The 18,113-nt window shown below is 57.3% G+C and overlaps 1 protein-coding gene across 2 annotated transcripts in view; it reads right to left on the bottom strand.

The window, feature by feature from the left end:
* Nucleotides 1-279: 279 nt before the first annotated feature.
* Nucleotides 280-18,113, bottom strand: part of ATAD2B (ATPase family AAA domain containing 2B) — a 63,688-nt gene continuing 45,854 nt past the window's right edge. Inside the window, exons 19-28 of one of the 2 annotated variants that reach the window (XM_051974074.1) lie at nt 14,267-14,452; nt 13,474-13,609; nt 12,215-12,411; nt 10,037-10,196; nt 5,700-5,822; nt 5,476-5,610; nt 4,284-4,895; nt 3,614-3,741; nt 3,407-3,535; nt 280-3,285 (exon numbers count right to left, since the gene is read on the bottom strand). In XM_051974074.1, the coding sequence (XP_051830034.1) occupies nt 3,244-3,285; nt 3,407-3,535; nt 3,614-3,741; nt 4,284-4,895; nt 5,476-5,610; nt 5,700-5,822; nt 10,037-10,196; nt 12,215-12,411; nt 13,474-13,609; nt 14,267-14,452 (1,848 nt within the window). In that variant the 3' untranslated portion in view covers nt 280-3,243. The remainder of the gene's footprint in view (nt 3,286-3,406; nt 3,536-3,613; nt 3,742-4,283; nt 4,896-5,475; nt 5,611-5,699; nt 5,823-10,036; nt 10,197-12,214; nt 12,412-13,473; nt 13,610-14,266; nt 14,453-18,113) is intronic. The other variant, XM_051974075.1, reaches the window with a different exon arrangement.

Genomic DNA, 18,113 nt, shown 5'->3' with positions numbered 1-18,113 from the left:
TGTGACCCGCCAAGTGCCTTCATCTGCCCGCTCCACGTGAAAGAGCCTGTGATCCTGGCACAGGCTGCCATCGCCCCGCCCTGCCACCGCTGCCCCCCTCCGCCCGCCGCCTGGGAAGGGAAGGAGCCAGATAAGCACGGAGGGGGTCTCTCCCAGGACAACCAGCCTCCGCCTTCCTCCTCGGGGCTCGGGGGCTCCGCCACCTCCTGCCAAGGGAAAACTGGGCCGAGCCAAGCGCACCCCGGGGACGAACGTGAGTGGGACTGAGCTCGAGACAGGTTTTTCTTGTCCTCTTTATTCAAGTATTTCACAGCAGGTATATTACAAATTACAGTAAATGTTCAAAGTTCCAGAAGTTCCAAAAATTAAATAATTTACTTCCAACTAATGTCAAATGAAGTCAGAATGCAAAACAGCCATTGAACACAACTGCGAATCGAGCTACGGGACCCCGAGGAGACCGCCACGCGCGGAGTCTGCTCAGCGCTCCGAGGAGACACAACGGGGACAGAAGCGAACAACGGGACGCCCAGAGTCTAAGGAACCCAACGCGTAAAATACGAAAGATGCAAGAACAGGCCCGAATTCAAGCTTACTTTGTGATTACAAAGAAGAATTGTACTGAGGCTGACGACGACGGGATCTGGCTACAGAACCCGGCGCCGAAGCGGCCAGCCGGATGGCTCCATGGCCGATTCGCCGAAAACTTAACCAAGGAATGGGAAGACAAGGTATTACCACGACCCCCCCCGCCCACCCCCCAAAGAAACCCAGTAAACCTATAAATACATTGGCATATGAGAAAAAAAATCAAGTAACATACAAAGGACGCAACAACCCAAATCGATGCCAGGGGAGAGCCCTGGCCGTGGGCTCCCGCGCCACTGGGAGCGACCACGTGGGGCGGCCGTCCTGGGTCACCCGCTGGACAGACCCAAGAGCGAGCTGATCGGTTGCAATTTTCACAAGAGGAAGCGAGAGCAGAGGTGAATTTGCACAAAGTCTTCGCCGGCCACTGCGCGGCGAAGGTCCGGCTCGTGTTGGGAAGCCGCGGCGAGCCCGCTCGGCGAGCTCTGCTGGCTGCTTTTCACGCTGGAACTTCTCAGCGTCTGACGGAAACGAAGCGCGTGGTGGGGCTTCTGACAAAGACCGCGTCCCCTCGGGTGGGGGGAGGGGGGCCGTTCCCATCCCGCCGGCCTCACCTCCCCCATTTCTCCATCCCATAACTCCATCTAAGGGTTAGATTAAAATGAAAACAAACAAACGAAAGAACGAACAGAGAAACAAAGAAACTTGATCTTTTGGAAGCATCCTACAGTCCCCTTGTCCAACTCACGATGGCTAGAATCTGGTCCGTACAAACCGATAACTCCCGGAAAGCCCGCGGTCCCGCCGTGCGCAGAACGAACGCTTCCGAGTTAGGGAAACGGGAATCGAGCTTAACAAAAATACTGCAGCAAGAACCTGAGACTCGCCCCCGCCCCTTTTACCAGAAACTTGCTACAAAAATCTGCTACATTTTATTTCATCAAATCTCCAAAGTCTGTAACAATTGTCATCAAAATACAAAACGGGAACATGTTAGACAAGAAAGTGTTTGGAACAGGCGGGACAGTCAGAAATACTCAAGAGAGCGTGACAGGCCTCCTGGGAACCCCACGGGAGCAAGCCCGGAACCCCCTCTTCAAAGGGTCGACTTTTAATCGCACTTGCCCACCTACAAAATACAGTGCTCGGACACAGGACGAATGCTACAAAGTCTTAGAGTCTCCTGGGAAGAGGGGTCGTGGGAACAAGTGGCATTTTCAGAGGGGAGAACGGGGCACAGACGAGCCACCTTCTGCATTCATCCACACCTGCGGCGCGCGCCTGCTCCTCCGCTGCTCTCAGACCGGGCTCCCGGGGGCGCCCTCAGCCATGGCAGTCGGGGCCCACCGGGCTCTGTAAACACTGGTGGTCGTAAAATACAAAAAGCTGAGGTAGCCCCACACCTCTGCAGCCGTCCCAGCCCGACCGCGCGCAGGAAACCCACGCTCGCCACGTGTTGCATATATGGGAAAGATGCACCTGGGGGTGAATGGCGCTGATGGAGGAGGAGGTGACCCCGGGCAGCCGGTCTGGGCGCGGGGAGATGAGCACCGGGCACCAGCCGCTTCCCAGACCCACGACGCGCTTCTCGAGAGCTACAATCTGTACCGACTTGTGAACGAGATCGATCCAAAAGGGGCCCAAATCAATTTTATTTTTGGAGGGGGGAAAGATGGGAGAATTGATTTCCAATTAATACTGTCTGTGCCTCGACCGGGCCGCGTGGAAAAGAGCCGCGGATGACGCTCACGGCGCACCCTCCACTCCGTCCACCCGGCGAGTCCCGGCTCCAATGGAACGGGGTCTGAATTCGCTCGTCTCGGACAACCGCTAGAGACACCACAGAGAGAACGTGGGGAGCCAGGGCCGATGACCTTCTGGTCATCGTGGTCAGCAGGGAGTGTGGAAAAGGGTTTTGTTTTGCTTTTTTCCCCAATGGGACATTTCTAGAAAAGAAAGAGACCCTCTGGGAAAGAGGGCTCGCCATTTTGGTCAATCGGGTGGCTCTGTGTGGAGCCTCCTCCGCCGGGCCCGGGGGGCCACATCGGCCCCCCCCTTCCCTCGAGGCTCTCGCAGGGGCTCGTCTGCTACCAACTTCCCCCCTCCGTAGCCTTCTCTTTCTCCACTGAATTAAAAGGCACATTAAAAGCGGTCCAGGAGAGCCCCTTCTTCTCATCGCCTCCTGCGGACATCCCCACGTCCCACCAGAACACACCGGAGCCACTGTGCGGAAGAGAAACAAAGGGGAGGGGGAGACGAGACCCACGGCTGCCCACTACGCCCGGAACCCCACGTGGCTGGCACCGCCCCGGCCCGCCGCCTCGCGCCAGCTGGTCTGCCCGCCGCACGGGGCGGGGCACAGGGGGCATAATTTCTGTAGCACCAAAATCTCCACGCGGTGATGCTGTATTCTGCGTCTGGAAAATACAACATGTGCCTGAAGTTCGGTTTGGTTCTTGTAGGCTGGCTGGTTTCAGGTACCTGAGACAATAGCACCAAATGCAACAGGGGGAGAGGGCGGCGCGCTCCGGCCCGGGCCGGGGCCCCGCGCAGGCTTGGTGCAATCACAAAGTGAATGGCTCAGAGAAGGCTGCCCGCCCGCCCGCCCGCCCTCACGAGCAGCGTGGGGGAAGCAGAGGAGAGCGGGCGGCGGGCTCAGAGGAACGTCTCAAACAGGCGGACGGTTCTTTCCATCTCCTGGGGGGAAGAGAGAGCGGGCGTCATCCCGGGGCTCTCTGCTCGCTGCCCCCCCATTCCCCTGCTGTCTGCCCCCCGGCCCCCCCACAATGCCACGGGGTGGGGGTGGGGGCGGCCTCACCTCCACGAGCAGGGACTTGTCGTAGTCCTGGCGGTGGCGGTAGATGCACTGGCTGAGCAGCGAGTACAGCCTCTCCAGCTGGTCCACAGCCAAGTTATTGCTCCTCTTGACCAGCAGATCCAGCAGTTTCTACAGGGGTGGGATGGAAGGCTGGGGTTAGGGGGGAGTGAGAGGGGGCTCTCCGGCCCCCCGGGGCCGCGTGCTCACCTTCAGCCGCTCATGGTCCACAATGAGGGGGGGCGCGGGATCCAGGGGCTCCTCTGGCACCAGGTCCAGGCTGGCCGCGCGGGACGGCTCCAAGACGAGCTTCCGGCATCTCTTGCCCCGAGCAGCACCTGGGAGTGGGCACAGGAGGGGAAGGCGGGCACTGAGCGACTGGGGCCCACTCCCCGGGACGCGTGCGGGTGGGGATTGAGCCCCAAGGCAGAGGGGCTGTTCCTAGTGGCTGTCCCCTGCACCCCTCGAGAGGAGCCAGCACTGTGGGGAAAAGACTGGGAGCCATTTGGGGGGGCCTCCAGCCGGAGGATCCATGTGGCTTCATTAAGTCAGCGGCCCTCCCCCAAGCCTCTGTTTCCTCATCTGTACAAGGAGGAAGCCCTTAAAGGCTGACGTAGGGAGGAGGGGCGTGGGGGGCTTGCGTGGGAAAGACGTCAGGGAGCTTCCATCGGGGAAGAGAAGCTGAGGTTCCAATGCCCATGGAGACCCTGAGCAGTGCCTGGTCCTACCCTCAAGACCCCGTCCCTGAAGAGACCCCAGGGAACAGGCAGAGGAAACAGACTCCGAGAGCACCCCAAGGAGGCAGTTGGGCGGCCCGGGCAGACCCCGCCCCCTCCCATGCGCAGCTGGTGAGGCCGTCCCGGGCCACGAGGAGCCCTACCTTCTTTGTCAGGCTCGGCCTCTTTCCCCTCGGGGTCTGTGCCAGGCTCGGCCCTCTCCTCGCCGAGGCTTGGGGGGCGCTTGTCGGCGTCGCCGGCGGGCTCCTCCCGGGATGCCTCAGCCGCCTCCTTCGGCCGATCCTCCAGAGAGGCCCGCGGCTCTCGCGGGGAGGCGGCAGCGGCCAGGCCCCGGGGGCTCTCTGGGCCGTCGATGGCGGCCTCGCCGTTGAGGCAGCCGCCCGCGCCGGGGAGGGCCTCGCCCTGGGGCCCCGGGCCGGGCACGCTGCTGTTGGCCGGCAGGGACTCGTTGGAGCTCTCCTCCTCGGTGGAGGCGCGGGGGCCGTTGTCCAGCTGGGGCTCCGGCTCCAGGTCCATGACGTCGCAGGAGGACTCATCGTTGGTCATGGAGAGGTCGCCCGTCTCCTCTCCATTCTCGGGGCCGTCTGGGCTGACTTCGAACTCGCCGTTCTCGAGCAGCTTCCCGCTCGCGGCCGGGCCATCGTAGTCGGTGAACTTGCCGTCGTCCTCTTCCTTCTTCAGGTTGTTGGCCTTCCTCTTCTTGATGATGCCCTTGCCCCACTGCGAGCGCCGCCGAGATTTCCGCCGCACTCGAACTGGGCGGGACAAAGTAGGGTCAGCGTCGGGCGTCGGGCCGGCCTTCCTCCCGGGAAGAGGCAGGCGGGGGACAACACCCCTCCCGGGGAGACTTTGCTTCTGCTCCCGCCGCAGGCCCGTGAGGAAGGGAGCCCCCACCTGGGCCGGGGCCAGCATCTAAGGCGCTCAGGGGGAAGGGCCCCTCAGGCAAGGGGACGTTGTTGTCAATGTCTCCCCCCACCTCTTCGTCCCCTACGGGGTCTGAGTCCGGGGGAATCAGGGAGGGCTCAGCTTCCCCAGGGCCTGAGCTGCCTGCCCCCTCCCCCCCACAGGGGGTCTTCCCTGCCCTGAGAAGGAACAAAGATCTCATGTTGCTGGGTCATCACCATGACAACAGATGGAAGCAACCCATCATCCGTGGGACCCCATCTTCCCCTGCTCAAAGCAGAGGCCCAGAGCCCAGCAGAGGGTGAGCTCCATGCGCCACCTGCTGGCGAGAAGAGGAACTGGGCACCTGCCATCCATCAGGATGCTGTGAACTAGGCGGGAGAGCCCCCCCACCCCCTCCCCTTGCAGGAGGCCCCAGGGGCCCAGGCTCACAGGCACATTTGTTCGCGGCGTGGGGCCAGCCGTCCATGGGGTGTCTCTGCTTGCGCAGCGCCTCTTCCGCTCTCGTTTCCGCCCTGCGCGCCACAGAGTCGGGGGGGCTGACTTGCTCCGCGGTGACCGGCAAGCCTGGCAACAGAAAAGCGGCAGCTGCCACCCGGGGCCAGGGCAGCCTGGAGACTGCGGGGGCCGGCGGGCGCGCTCGGGAGGCGGCTCACCTCGTTTCCTCCGGGACTCCTTGATCTCCTCACAGAGCTTGTTGAACTCCGGGTCGAGCTCGGCGGCGATGATGGCGTGGGCTGTGTCCTTCAGGGTGCAGGCCCGGTGCCTGATGATCTTGTCTGGGAAGAGAAGGGGGGGGGGGTCACCACCCAGTGGGGGGCAGCTCAGGGACTGGGGGCAGCCGGGCCATAAGCGCCCCCTGCGGCCATGTCAGCCCTTAGTTTATCTAAGGCGTCGATGGCTGCCGGACTGGCCAGAAGCTCTGGTCCGCATGGGGCCTTCCTCAAAGCCAGCCGGCCTGAGAGCATCTCGGACGGGACCCACAATCACTCGGGCTGAGTGATCACTCAATCAGGCGGCACACGAGAAGCCTGTCTGCTGGCCAGGGGTCAATCCGGACGCACATCACGGACGGGCAGTGCAGGTGACAACAAAGTGAAGGGGAAGAGCCTGGGGAAACGACCCCAACGTTCTTGAAATAAAAGATCTGGAAGCCCCGAGGCAGGAATATGGCATGAAGCACTCCCTGCCCTCTCACAGCCCCAGCCCTCAAAGCCTCAGGCCCTGCTCACAGCCTTGGGCCCCGCTGGCAGCCTGGACCCCCGCTCACAGTCTCAGGCCTTGCTCACAATCTGGGCCCTGCTCACAGCCTGACGTTCTAGACTGGTTACTAATGGGCATCAATCAAGGAAGTTTCCACACATGGCTAAGTGTCTGGTGAGGAAACCCTAGGTCCAGGGCTCGCCACCCTGTCCACCACCACAGTCCCACCACAGGCTCTCACAATGAGAGCCACCAGCTGGCTGCCCAAGGCTCTGGGCCCCCGAAGACAGGCCCACGCCCCCCGATGTTCTGCCTGACCCTCCTGGGCCCAAGAAGGATACTCCAAAATGGAGAGGTGTGGAAGAAAACATTAGAACCTCTGCTTACCTTTGGTTTTCATCTCAATACAACAAAAATCCCCCAAATAAGGAAACTAGACCCCAGGAAGTATGTGCTGGCCAGTCTCCCTGTCACCGACAGCACACTAACGACCGGAACGGTTGGCAGGAGCCCTCACAGGTCCGTTTTGGCGCGCTGCAGGTGGTGGGAGACTTTCTGTGGATTTACCAATGATCCGACTTCATTTGAACTAAACTAACCCTTGGAAACAGGCAACTTGGAGATGACTGCAAGGAAACTCCCCGGGGAAGACGGGATTTCCCGGCCAAGCCCAAGCAAACCACAAGAAAACAGCCCAGCCCACGCTCCTCCTGCTGCCGCCGGGAGGAGCTTGGAGCTCGTGGACACCACCACCTTACAAACTGAAAACAAACATGAGTCAGCCTGGATAACGATGGGGCCAAAGCAACCTTGGGAACACTCACACTCTGTGGAATATGGATTTTTCCACCCAGTCATTAATGGCCAGCCTCCCCGAGGCCTGAAGCCCGCGTTTAAAGAGAAAGCTTTTCTTGCCAATAACATTGTGGTTGGCTAATGTTCTGACACTTAAAAAAAAAAAAATTTGGAAGTCAAATTGTCACTTGTTTAAAATTCCCTGATCAAATGCTTCACCGATTTAAAATATAATATTTATATTACATAAATATATATATTTATATCATATAATTCATGAAGTGCTTTCCTATCAGTTTGCCAGAACAACTGAGAGGCTTCTGCTAATGCTTCCCAGCTGAATTTCAGCTGTATGATGGAGGGGTGGGAGGGGCAGGGTCAGCCATCAATAAGCATCACAACTTATTGTCCTCAGTCAGCCAACACACTGCAGGTGGCACAATAAACACCCCGGGCTGCTGGGTTATCTGATCTTCATTAGAGCTCTGATGTTAGAAAGAGCAAAGGAGGGGAGGAAACTGAGCCCCGTGGAACCCACACTTCCAATCCCAAGACTCTCTACCACAACAAGGCTTAATCACACGGTTAGCCAAAAACTTGAAGCACAATCTGAGCAAGAACAAAAAAGAGCTTTTTGTATCACTACACTGCTTCTTAGGTGGCTCCTTTAACCCTCTTCCACATCATCACTATTTCCTACATATTTGGTGACCAGAGCACCCCGAGGCAGCAGTCCATGTTGACAGCAGCCTTTTTGCCCCAGGGGAGGCAGGGGGTCAGCAAGAGCTCAGATTGGGTGCGACGATCAGCGGAAGCTCAGGGGGTGCTGAAGCTGGAGAGGAACTTGGCAGCAGCCTCCAAGCACCCAAGGGGCTCCGCTTGTAGGCACAGCGGGCAGAGAGAGGTGGAACCCAAGAGCCAAGGCGATCTGGTGTGCTGTGGCCACAGGCCGCCGAGGGGGCTCATCCAGGCCACTATAGGGACAATCCTTTCTTGGGCACGTGGGACCCTGGGCTCTCTGCAGGCCACATATCGTGGACTGGCACGACCCAAGCAGGAGATAAGGAGCAATCCCTTGAGGCCCTGAAGAGCCATGCACTTGCAGGATACTTCCATGATGCTCTCTAGGGAGCGAGCACTCTGGGGCTCACAATTACACACAGAAGGTGGCTCCAGATGGCCAAGACGGGAGCAGGGACGTCTAGAGGTTAATGGAGCAGCTCCTAAGCTAGCCTGGGATGTGGGAGGAACTCAGGGAGGAAATGAGCCAGCACTCAGTGCAAGAGGGAAGAGCGCCCTTTCCCAAGAAGCTCCCAGGACTCCGACAGCCCAAGACACGGCGCTTCTGCCAGCAGCCTTTCCTTGTCCAGAGGAAGAGAAGCCCAGGTTCTCTGGAAAGTCTTGGGACTTTCTTGGGAAATTCTAAGACTGAAATAAATCAAGGTTTTGAACCATCTTCTCAAGAGATGTCTCCTCTTCCCTCTCTAACATAAACTGCCAGAGAATGCACACTTACTGACCACCTCTTAAGGTGGTCCCTGCATGGAAATACCTCCAGACAAACTCGGAGATGGAACGAGTGGAGCGCAGAAAGGAGGCCAAGGAGAAAGGCAAAGGAGTCTGAAGCTGAAACGTCCCAAGTGAGGAACCACGGGGAAAACATGGAGCCCAGAGCTGAGCTGAAGGCATCTCCCATTCATCCAGCTCCACGTGTCTAAAAAGCAGCCAAAAGTCAGCAGAAAGGGGAAACCCGGAACGTGCTGGCTACGAAAGCTGCTTGGATGTGGCCGAGCCTAAGCAACACTCACTCTCCAGACATTTCGTGACGAGCAATGCCGTTTTCAATCAACGAGAACTATTTCTCAGCTTAAAGAAAAACCAAGACGCAAGGGGCCAGCCCACTGGACAGCCTGGGAGCGGACTGGGGCGAAGGCAGCCCCCGCACGCTCAGGACAGAACACCGAAAAGAAGAGAGGGAAAGATGGCGGTAACTGGCCCAGGAAGTTCACCAAGCTCCTCATGGCCAAAAGCATCTAGAACAGAAAAAGGCTGGACCCGACACACACAGGTGCCGGCCTCCCTGACTTCTCCAGGCCAATTTCGAGGGTCCCCCAGAAGGCATCAAAGAGGTAATTTCATCTGAGATTTAACAGTCCTGAGCGTCGCCACCTGACCCTGCTCAGCCAGCTATGAGATGGAGATAAGAACCTGGACCTCGAGGCTATCGTAAGACCTGTACAACTATCAAAACGTCAAGTACAAGTTTGTGGGGATGGGCGCCCCCACTGAAAACAGGGATTTCGCTTTCTACAGATGTGCTCCCGATGCTGTCCCTGAGGATCAAGAGTTCAGTAGGAAAAACTGCTCGCTCCGCCAAGCAATCCAAACGCACCCCAACCTTTGGGTGTTCACCTGCAGGCCAGATACACTGTGGGCATCTGGGCTGCCAAGGACCAGCCCATAACTGAATCCAAAGGACATGAGAATGCTCTCTTCAGGGGAGCAGATGCTCGGGGGTCACCCCGATTGTGTCTGTGAGAGCATTCAGACACGAGAGGGCCAAGAATTCTAGAGATCAAACAAAGCCAGTCCCTTCTCCGGGATAACACAGATGGCGAGACAATCTAGTGCTAAGCGGCCTACCAGAGGAAGGCAAGCACAGGAACCGGCTGCCCCCTGCCTGCACAGGGTGGTCTTCCCCAGGACGCCCCTCCAAGCAGGAGAAGGCGCTAGTGGGGTCACCCCAGGACACTGGCAACCTTCTAAATGAGAGCCCAAGGCCCCCAACACAGCCACCCTCACCACAGCTCAAGGTCAAGGCTGAGGGAAACGCCCTCTCTCCAGGCTATGTTTGTCAAAGCTTTGTCAGTCCTCAGGAAAAGGAGGCACACTCCCTCTCTTTTAAGAGCACTCAGCCTCTCTGGACACTGATCACAGAAACAAGAGCTTCCACGAGCGGCTCCATGTCCCCCTCTGGGGGCTCCCACTTCCTTACCTCCGGGGTCTTTATCTGGGTTGTACTCTAGCGCGTTGTTACAAATGAGATCGATGTCATTCAGGAAATCTTTAGCAGTTAAATAGCTGTGTTTGTCAATTCTGGTGATGACAGTGGATAGATCCATGGGCTCCTTGATCACCTCCAGATAATCGGACACCTAGAACAAGAGGGCACACTCAAGCAAAGGCTTTCTCGGGCCGCGGGCTGCGCAGGTTTGATGCCCCAGCCTGCCCACGCAGGAGGGCGGCTCCGGAGGCTGAGGCCAAGGACAAGCCCAGCGGTCCAAATGGGAGCGGGTTGGAGGCTCTGCTGAAACAACCCCGTGGGGTAAGCACAAGGGCCCGGAGCAAAAAACAGCTCAGGGGGGAGCCGTCTGTGCTCCTGGGAAAGGGAGTCCACCCCCGACACCTCCTTGTCACCACTTCGCAAAATGACCGCGGGCTCAGCCAAGGAGCCCTGCCCTGTGGAGATATTACACAAGTTCGGCTCCCTGCAGCACCTGCCTGGTGGCCACAAACACGGCCCCCCGAACCCGGCCTTGTCGGCGAGGGTTGGGGGGAGGAGAAGGGAGACCAAGTGCTGGTCAGACACAGCCTACACTCATTGCCGTGCTGGGAATGAGGCAGAGGAGGGGTGTCCAAGAGAGGGCGCCCCAACCCCTGTCCAGCTCTCAGCCTTCGGTCACCAGCCCAAGAACCACTGGGATCACACAATGATGGGGACCCTTCCTTCGCCACCCGCAGCAAAGTCGGCTCCTCCAAGTTTTCATGTGGAAAACTGCATTTGCCTTTTAGCACACAGGAGGGGCTTTTCTCCTGCCTTGCCCCTCGGATCCTTCCTCTCTGGGAAGGGAGCCTTGTGTGGAATGGTCGAGGTGACCAGAGGGGCAGCCCCTCCGGGCTTCAGGGAGCCTCTTCTATGTGAGGTTCCGGGCCTCTGGGAGTGAACTAGCAGCTGGTGACAAAGGAGCATTTTGGGAAGGGGAAAAGCAAGCAGAATCCCAGAGGAAACCGTAGCCTTTGGGTTCTTCCCCAGGAGGTCCCAGAAGGCCCGGACAGAAGGTGGGAAAGAGAAAGCCTGCTGCAAAAGCTGCGTGGGCTGCAAGCAAGGGGCCTAGCAACAAGAGGGGCATCTCTGGCAGGTGCGGAGTGTGGCCGAGGCCCGTGAGACCTCCAGAACCCCCGATGACGGCCATCTTGGGCCAGTCTCCTCTTTCAAGGGAGTACGAAAGTCTGAGGAACCAAAAACCCCCTGAAAACCATCCCAATGTTACCCAGAGGAACTCTGGAGGCCACCACGAGCACAGCAGACAAAGCCAAGGGAATAACGGAGGGTCTGGCCTGTGCCCTCCCCAAACCACATAATAGCTCCAAAGGACAGAGGCTCAGGGGACAGGAGAACAACTATCCAAGCTGAAGACACAGTTCTCACAGGGGACGGCACAAGCACAACACAGAGGGAAAGGGGGGAGGAAAGGAGGGGAGGGAAGAGAGGGACAGGGAGGCAGGGGAGAAACATCCAGATGTTCAAACATGGAGTCCGAACGCTCAGAAGAGGGTCAGCAGAGGTGACCTCAGGGGTGTCCAAGACAGAATCTGTTATTCCAGGATAAAAGCTGTGCTTAAAGTCACTCCGGAAAAGTCCAAATGGAAAATTTCTTGCACCAGAACAGCAGCCGTATACACTTGCACGGGCACACAAACGCACGCGCACACACTCCCCCCAATACACAGAGACAATAAACACCAAGGAATCAGAAATTTTCCACTGGGAACAGAGTCCCGGCCCTTGCCGAAGAGAGCCCCAAGCTCCAGGGAACGGAGTCCCCGCAGGCCGGCCGCCTCGCTACAGGCCTCGGGGCCGCCGCCGCCTCCACCACCCTGGGTTCTGCCCCGATGAGATTTATCCTGGAATAAAAACCGTCTAGAGTGGACAGCTGCCCAAAGGAATCGCCAATTGCCAGGTCAGTGATCAGAAGGCCCGATTGTGGTTTGCAATGGCGCAGAGCGCGCCCAAGGATCGATCAGCAGACGGTTGCTGATGACAGGAATGGACGACCACATGGATAGAAAATTGGCAACAGAGGGAAGCATGTGTCCATGCCTTCTGTTTTTCGATTTTTCTCTTTTTAGGCAGTTCAACTTCACTGTTTGCACCCTACTACGGAAACAAGACCTCTTCAATATCCACCGGTTTGCTGAAGATGCTAAAGCGCTTGTCTGTGGCCAGCCGCTTGGTCACGTCCCTGAGAAACAGCCTCAGCTCTCGCAAGGTGTTCTCCTCCTGGTCCTCCATGCGGGTTTTTTCCGATTCCGACAACTGGCGGGAAGGAGAAGGCAGCGCCAGAGGCAGCACCTCCATGGCGTACAGAGCTGAGAGCAACGAGAGCAGAGGGGTGTTCAGGGGGAGGGAGCCCAAGGGGACCCCACTAGCCCCACAGCCCAGGCAAGGCGGAGGGAAGGCTGCCTGCCTGAGCCCCCAAGGCTCCTTTCTCACCCCAAGGGCTGCAGAAGGAACCCAGGCAGACCCCAGGGAGCCTCACCCCCCAATCCCCAAACACTCCAAAGAGCAACACATCATTGCAAATGCATAAGAAGGAGAAGGGCCCCTGCCAGGCAGAAACCCCAAGAGGAACCAGCCCACTTTCTTTCTCCACCAAACAGAGCTAGAAGGGCCCTCGGGGGCGTCTGGAGGGCAGCCTCTTCCTGAAGCCCTCCCAGAAGTGGCCAGCCGCCAGCCTGGGGCAGCCTCTCAGGGGCAGGAAGTGTTTCCTGACAGCCAGGTCTGCTCTCAGGGCTGCCTTTTGGGGCAATCTCTTCCACAGGAAGCCGTGCTGAAGCTCTAGCCCCGGTGAAAGCTCGGGGCGATACTGCTGACGCCCCCACCTCGCCAGTGCTTTTCTTCTCTGTCCTAACAACCCTAAGCTCTCTCTGGAACCTCATGAACCCCCCCACCTCTCCCCAGTTGCCCACGCAAGCACTCTCCACTTTGACCCCGTCAGCCTCAGATGATACCAGACCAATCTGTTAAGTGGGAACAAGGCAGCTAAATTTGGGGCATCTCAGCCCCTCCGAACCCTTGAAATGGGGGGCAGTGCCAGCTGAAGAGGAAGGCACTCTCACCTCCCAGGTCAGGTGTAGGAGAGGACCTCAAACAGATGGCCTTCATGCCCCCTGGCCCACCCGAGGGTTCCCTTTTGATCTCGGGACAGCCGAGGAGGCGACTATGGGCTGCCTGGGACTTCCAGAGGCTGCGCCCTGAGGAGAGGAGAGGTGGACCCTCGTTCACCCTGAAACCTCAAAAGATCCTCACACAGGAGACCCAGGCCAGCTCCCGGCGTCCCCGTTGCGGCAGGACTGTCCAGCGAGCCTCCGGGGCTTTCGGCATCCCCGCCCCCACCTGTGGCCCATCTGGGGAACGGGCCGGAGCCTCACCAGCTTTTTTCCTTCTTGGCGGAGGCATTGATGCCTGGGTGAGAATCAACTCCTGGAAAAACTTGAGTCTGTCTTCTTCGATGGGCCTCTGAATATACAGGACTTCTTCATACTGGATCCGAAATATACATTTAACCTGGGCCAGGAGAGATGGAGGCGAGGGGGAGAAACGTTGGGAGCCAGACCCAGGGCACCCTGCCCTGTCCCTTCTCCCTTCCCGCCATCTCTCCTTGGCCCCATCCCAACCCCAGCAGGACGCTTGCCACCCGAGACCCTGAAGATGCCGGTGAGCTCCACGGGTCCCCCGGCTCTCCTGCTTCAGGGGTCCGCGGCCCAGCCGGCATTCTAGACTGGCTGAGCAGTACTCAGGGTCTTCCTCCTCGCTATCTCCCAGCCCCACCGCCAGCCTGGGCTCCTGTGCTATGACTCCCCAGTGACCGTCCCAAGTGCCGAGCCCGGCCAAGGGCTTGGCCCAAGAGGCCTTCAGTGACACCCCCCCCCCCCTCGAGGGGGTCTAGACGCTAATTTGAGACTGGCTCAGAGGCAGCGGCCATGCTGCATTCCCACAAAAGAAGAGCAGCTCCCTGAGGGCAGGAGTAAGCCCGAGTGGGAAAAGGCCACTGGGCGTGAAACACACCTGGGTTCTTCTGCCAACCTCCCAGGGACCCAGAGGGCACCGACCGAAGGCTGCGAGAACTATGGGAACCTGCCCCAGCCTAGAGGGCGTGAAGGCTCCAACCTTTCCCCCGGAGGCCCAGCATGAGAGGGGGCCCCTGGACCCCACCATTCTTACCTCCTCCGGCAGTTCACTGTACATGGTCTCAGAGGTAGACAGGAGAAATATAGGGGAGAAGGATGGTATGTCCTGCAGGAGAGTCAGAAAGGTCGCGCGCACAGTCTCGCTGACGGCTTCCCACCAGTCGCCGATGTGGGGCATGTAAACAATGCTGGGGACCGTTCTCCGCGCTTCCCGGAAAATCTGAGATGGGGGAGAAAGGCCGACACAAAGGCCCGTGAGATGCCCATTTCTCTCCAGGGACCACCTCTGCAGACGGGCAAGAGTGAGGAAGCGCCTCCTGTGTGCCAGGCTCTGCCCTCAAAGGGTTCTGGGTTCAGGCAAACAACCACAGCCCGGAATCAAGGGGTTTGTAGGAAGACTCCCCTAGAAGGTGGGATTTTAGATGGAACTCAGAGGAAGCCAGAGGGGAGGATTCGGGGAAGATGGCAGAGCAGCTCAGTAAATGCCGAGATCTCCCGATTTACCACATTCAGCACAAATTTCCACCTCAGGGAGAACACAGACTGGTAGAAAACCCAGAAGACCTGGGCCAGAACAGGGTCCTCCTTACAACCAGAAGATCTGAGAAGGACCCTGGCTGGGGAGTAATCTGTGTGAAGTGTAAACACCCCAGGACCAGGCTAGCTCCTCCAAATCTCCAAGTGAGGACCCCTGGGGCACCCCGGGATTGGCTGGAGCCTCAGCAGGAATCAGGGGAACTTCCACCTCTTGGACTGTGTGCAGAAGCCGGGCAAACTGAGGGAATGTCAGGCAAAACTGGCCTGGATGAGGAGCCAACACCCTGGGAGCGCAGGGGCAAGGAGCAGGGATGCTGCTCTGGCACCTGCAGGATGGGGAGCTCTTAGTTTGGGGTTCCAGGTCAGAGCTATCATTTCCCACCCCACACTTAAGAGGTGCTTACACTGATACTTTTCATTAAAAAAAAAAAATGAACGGGCACGTAAGAAAGAACCTCAACCTAAAAACTTACTATGGGAAAAGGGAAGACTGGGGTTCATCTTCAGAGGAGGGCACTGAAGTAAAAAAGGCTTCTTCTGCCCCCAAAAGAGTAATGTAAAATGGCTCCCTGAGCTGAAAGAACTTAGAAAAGAACTCAGAACAGAATTTAAAATTAAGTCAGAGGAGAGACTAAAAATAAGATAAAAACCATCCAAGAAGATCATAAAAAATAAGTCAGCCACTAGAAAAGGAGATACAGAACCTTAGCGATGAAAATAATTCTGAAAATTAGAACCGGACAAGAGAAAGCCCATGAAGCTATGAGAGACAAGAAATAAAACAGAATGTAAAGAAAAAGAGAACAGAACGTAAAACACCTCATAAGAAAAATAACAGATCTGGAGAAGAGATCAAGCAGAGAAAATATGAGAATAACTGCACTGCCAAAAAAAGAACCTTGACCCGATCACATAAGAAATAATCCAAGATTTGCGTCCTGGAAGATGTAACGTGAGGGGAAAGTAGAAATGGAAAAAAATCTACCAATCACCACCTCAAAGAGATCCTTTATGGAAAACACATAGGAATATTGTCGCCAAATTCTGAAATCTCAGATCAAAGAGAAAATTCTGCAAGGAACAAGAAGAAACAAATTCAAAAATGGAGCTACCATTAGAATTGCACAGGACTTAGCAGCAGCAGCAATTAAAGTCCACAGGTCCTGGAATCAAATATACCTGCAATCAAAAGAACTAGGCCTGCAGCAAAAACATCACATCCAATAAAATTATCCATAACAACAGATGAGGGAAAAATGGACATTTAACAAACTTGCAGACTGTCAGGGCTTTCTTTCAACCAAACCCAAATTCAACAGAAAATTGGCCATAGAGGAGCCAACATCAAAGAGCAATTTTAAGGAACTTCTTTTTATATGGAAATGGAAATGTTTAATACGGACATCAGCAGGTGAGTGGCTCAAAGGCAAGATCAGGCCAGAGCAAGGACGATCTGACTCGGAAAAAAAGGCGAAAACAGTCATTGTGTCACACAGATGAGGTGCAGAGGAAGAGCAGCCCCAGAGGCCTCAGTGGGGGGAGGAGGACGCACGGTGGGAACGGGTTCCGTGGGCTACACTACACACATGCGGTGAAAGGTGCAGCACCCGCCCAAATCTGTAAATAAGGGGGAGGGATGGGCCGAGAGGGGAGCCAAGGGTGGGGGAAGAAGACAAAGGCCGGATCCCTGGGAGGGGGAGGTCAAGTAACAGCCAGACAAGTTAAGGAGCAGAAGGAAAGCACAAGAGTCGGCAGGGACAGGAAAGAGAGAGATACACAAACGGCGCCCGAGGCCCGGGAGCAGAAGTGACTAGAAACAAAAAGCGGGCCAGTCAGCACTGAGCTTCCACAGAGTCCTCAAAGATTCGGCCGAGAGAGAGATCGACAGGATCCATCAGCCAGACTAAGCTCGTCTCAGATGTGTGTGTGCATACACGGGGTGTAAGCAGTTGCACGTCTGTGTCTGAGCAGAGGCAGGCGTGCACGATGTGTGAGCACGCCCACCCTCAGATGTATCTGTCTCTGCAGGTAACATGTGGATGTCCTCATCTAGGGGCCCCTAGGGGAGTCGGGGGGACGAAAGGGAAGAAGAAAGAAGGAAAAGGCAGAGGCGCACGAAGGACCGAGGGTGCCCTGAGAAAACCAAGCAAAGGCGGGTGCCCCGAAGAGACTCTGCCATGCGCCATCCTCCCTGGCCGGGCACTTACTGCTCCCGTTCCCAGTCTTCCCTGGTGCTTCATTGGGCACCTGATAACCTTCTGTCCCGTTCTTTTCCTTTTCTCTATTCTTTATTTTCAGTAAAATAACGTGTTTCTTTAAAAGTTCACCATAGAGGTCAGTAGTCTGACCAGAAGGAGAGGGCTCCGGCCTGGGGACAGCGCAAGAGAATGGCCAGAATGCAGAGAGGGAGGGGGAAGGCGGGGGGCCGGAAAGGGATAAGGCAGGAGAAGACGGGGGAGGGAGGAGGGGACAGGTGGGGAAGGCCAACCAGAGTACGGCTGGATCCTGGAGGGGCCGGAACTGGGCTCCCTATGGAGCAGGTGGACGTGGTTGAATCTGCCCTTTAGGAAAAGCTCTTTGGTGGCTGAATAAAGACCCCCTGCAACAGTCCAGACATGGGAGCTGAGGGTCTGGAACAGGGAGGGGACAAAAGGTAAAACTGACCAGCCCTGGTACCATATTAAAAATGGTGAAGGGGGGTGGGGGAGCACAAGGTCAGTGTTGGATCTCTGGAGTCCAAGGTATCTCCTGGATGCCCAGTTGGGCATGTGTGGAGGAGGATGTGGCCCAGCAGACAGAGAGGGAAGAGAACTGGGGGGACTGTTCCTGCAAATCCAGAGGCTGAGCTAGAGTCGGAAGGGAGGAGGGCCAGACTGCCGAGGGGCGAGGAGAGAGGGAGGTTACCTCCGGAAACCCTGGGGGTAGCCATCCTGACTTTAGCCCCAAAAGATAGGTCATCGGAATGAATAGAGGGAAGGGGCAGGGCAGAGGACAAAGGTCAGAGGGTTGCCTTGGCACCCACTCGCTCCATGGCTCTGGGCCCAGAGAACCAGGTCTGCAATCTGGGGGAAGCCCCGTAAAGGCTTCAGAGAGGAGGCTCAGACATAGCATCAGACACTAGGGAAGCCAAAGGGAGAAAGCTGGAGGGACTGGGCAAGGGGCAGTGCCAGTGAGACTAAGCCCAAAGGGTAAGGCTCAACCGCCCCAGCTAGCGCGCCATCCTGACTCCACAGGTCACAGAGCAGAGGGACCCCCTTGGGGATGGCTGGGGGGACTTTCCCCCCAAACTCCTGAGGGTCAGCTGCTGTCTCGTGGGCCGCCACCCCCTGCCTCTCTTGACCCTG

Source organism: Antechinus flavipes, chromosome 2 (assembly GCF_016432865.1).
Source record: "Antechinus flavipes isolate AdamAnt ecotype Samford, QLD, Australia chromosome 2, AdamAnt_v2, whole genome shotgun sequence".
In the NCBI taxonomy this organism is placed as follows: domain Eukaryota; kingdom Metazoa; phylum Chordata; class Mammalia; order Dasyuromorphia; family Dasyuridae; genus Antechinus; species Antechinus flavipes.
The sequence above is the reverse complement of the archived record's forward strand: the minus strand, read 5'-3'. Positions and strand labels throughout refer to the sequence as shown.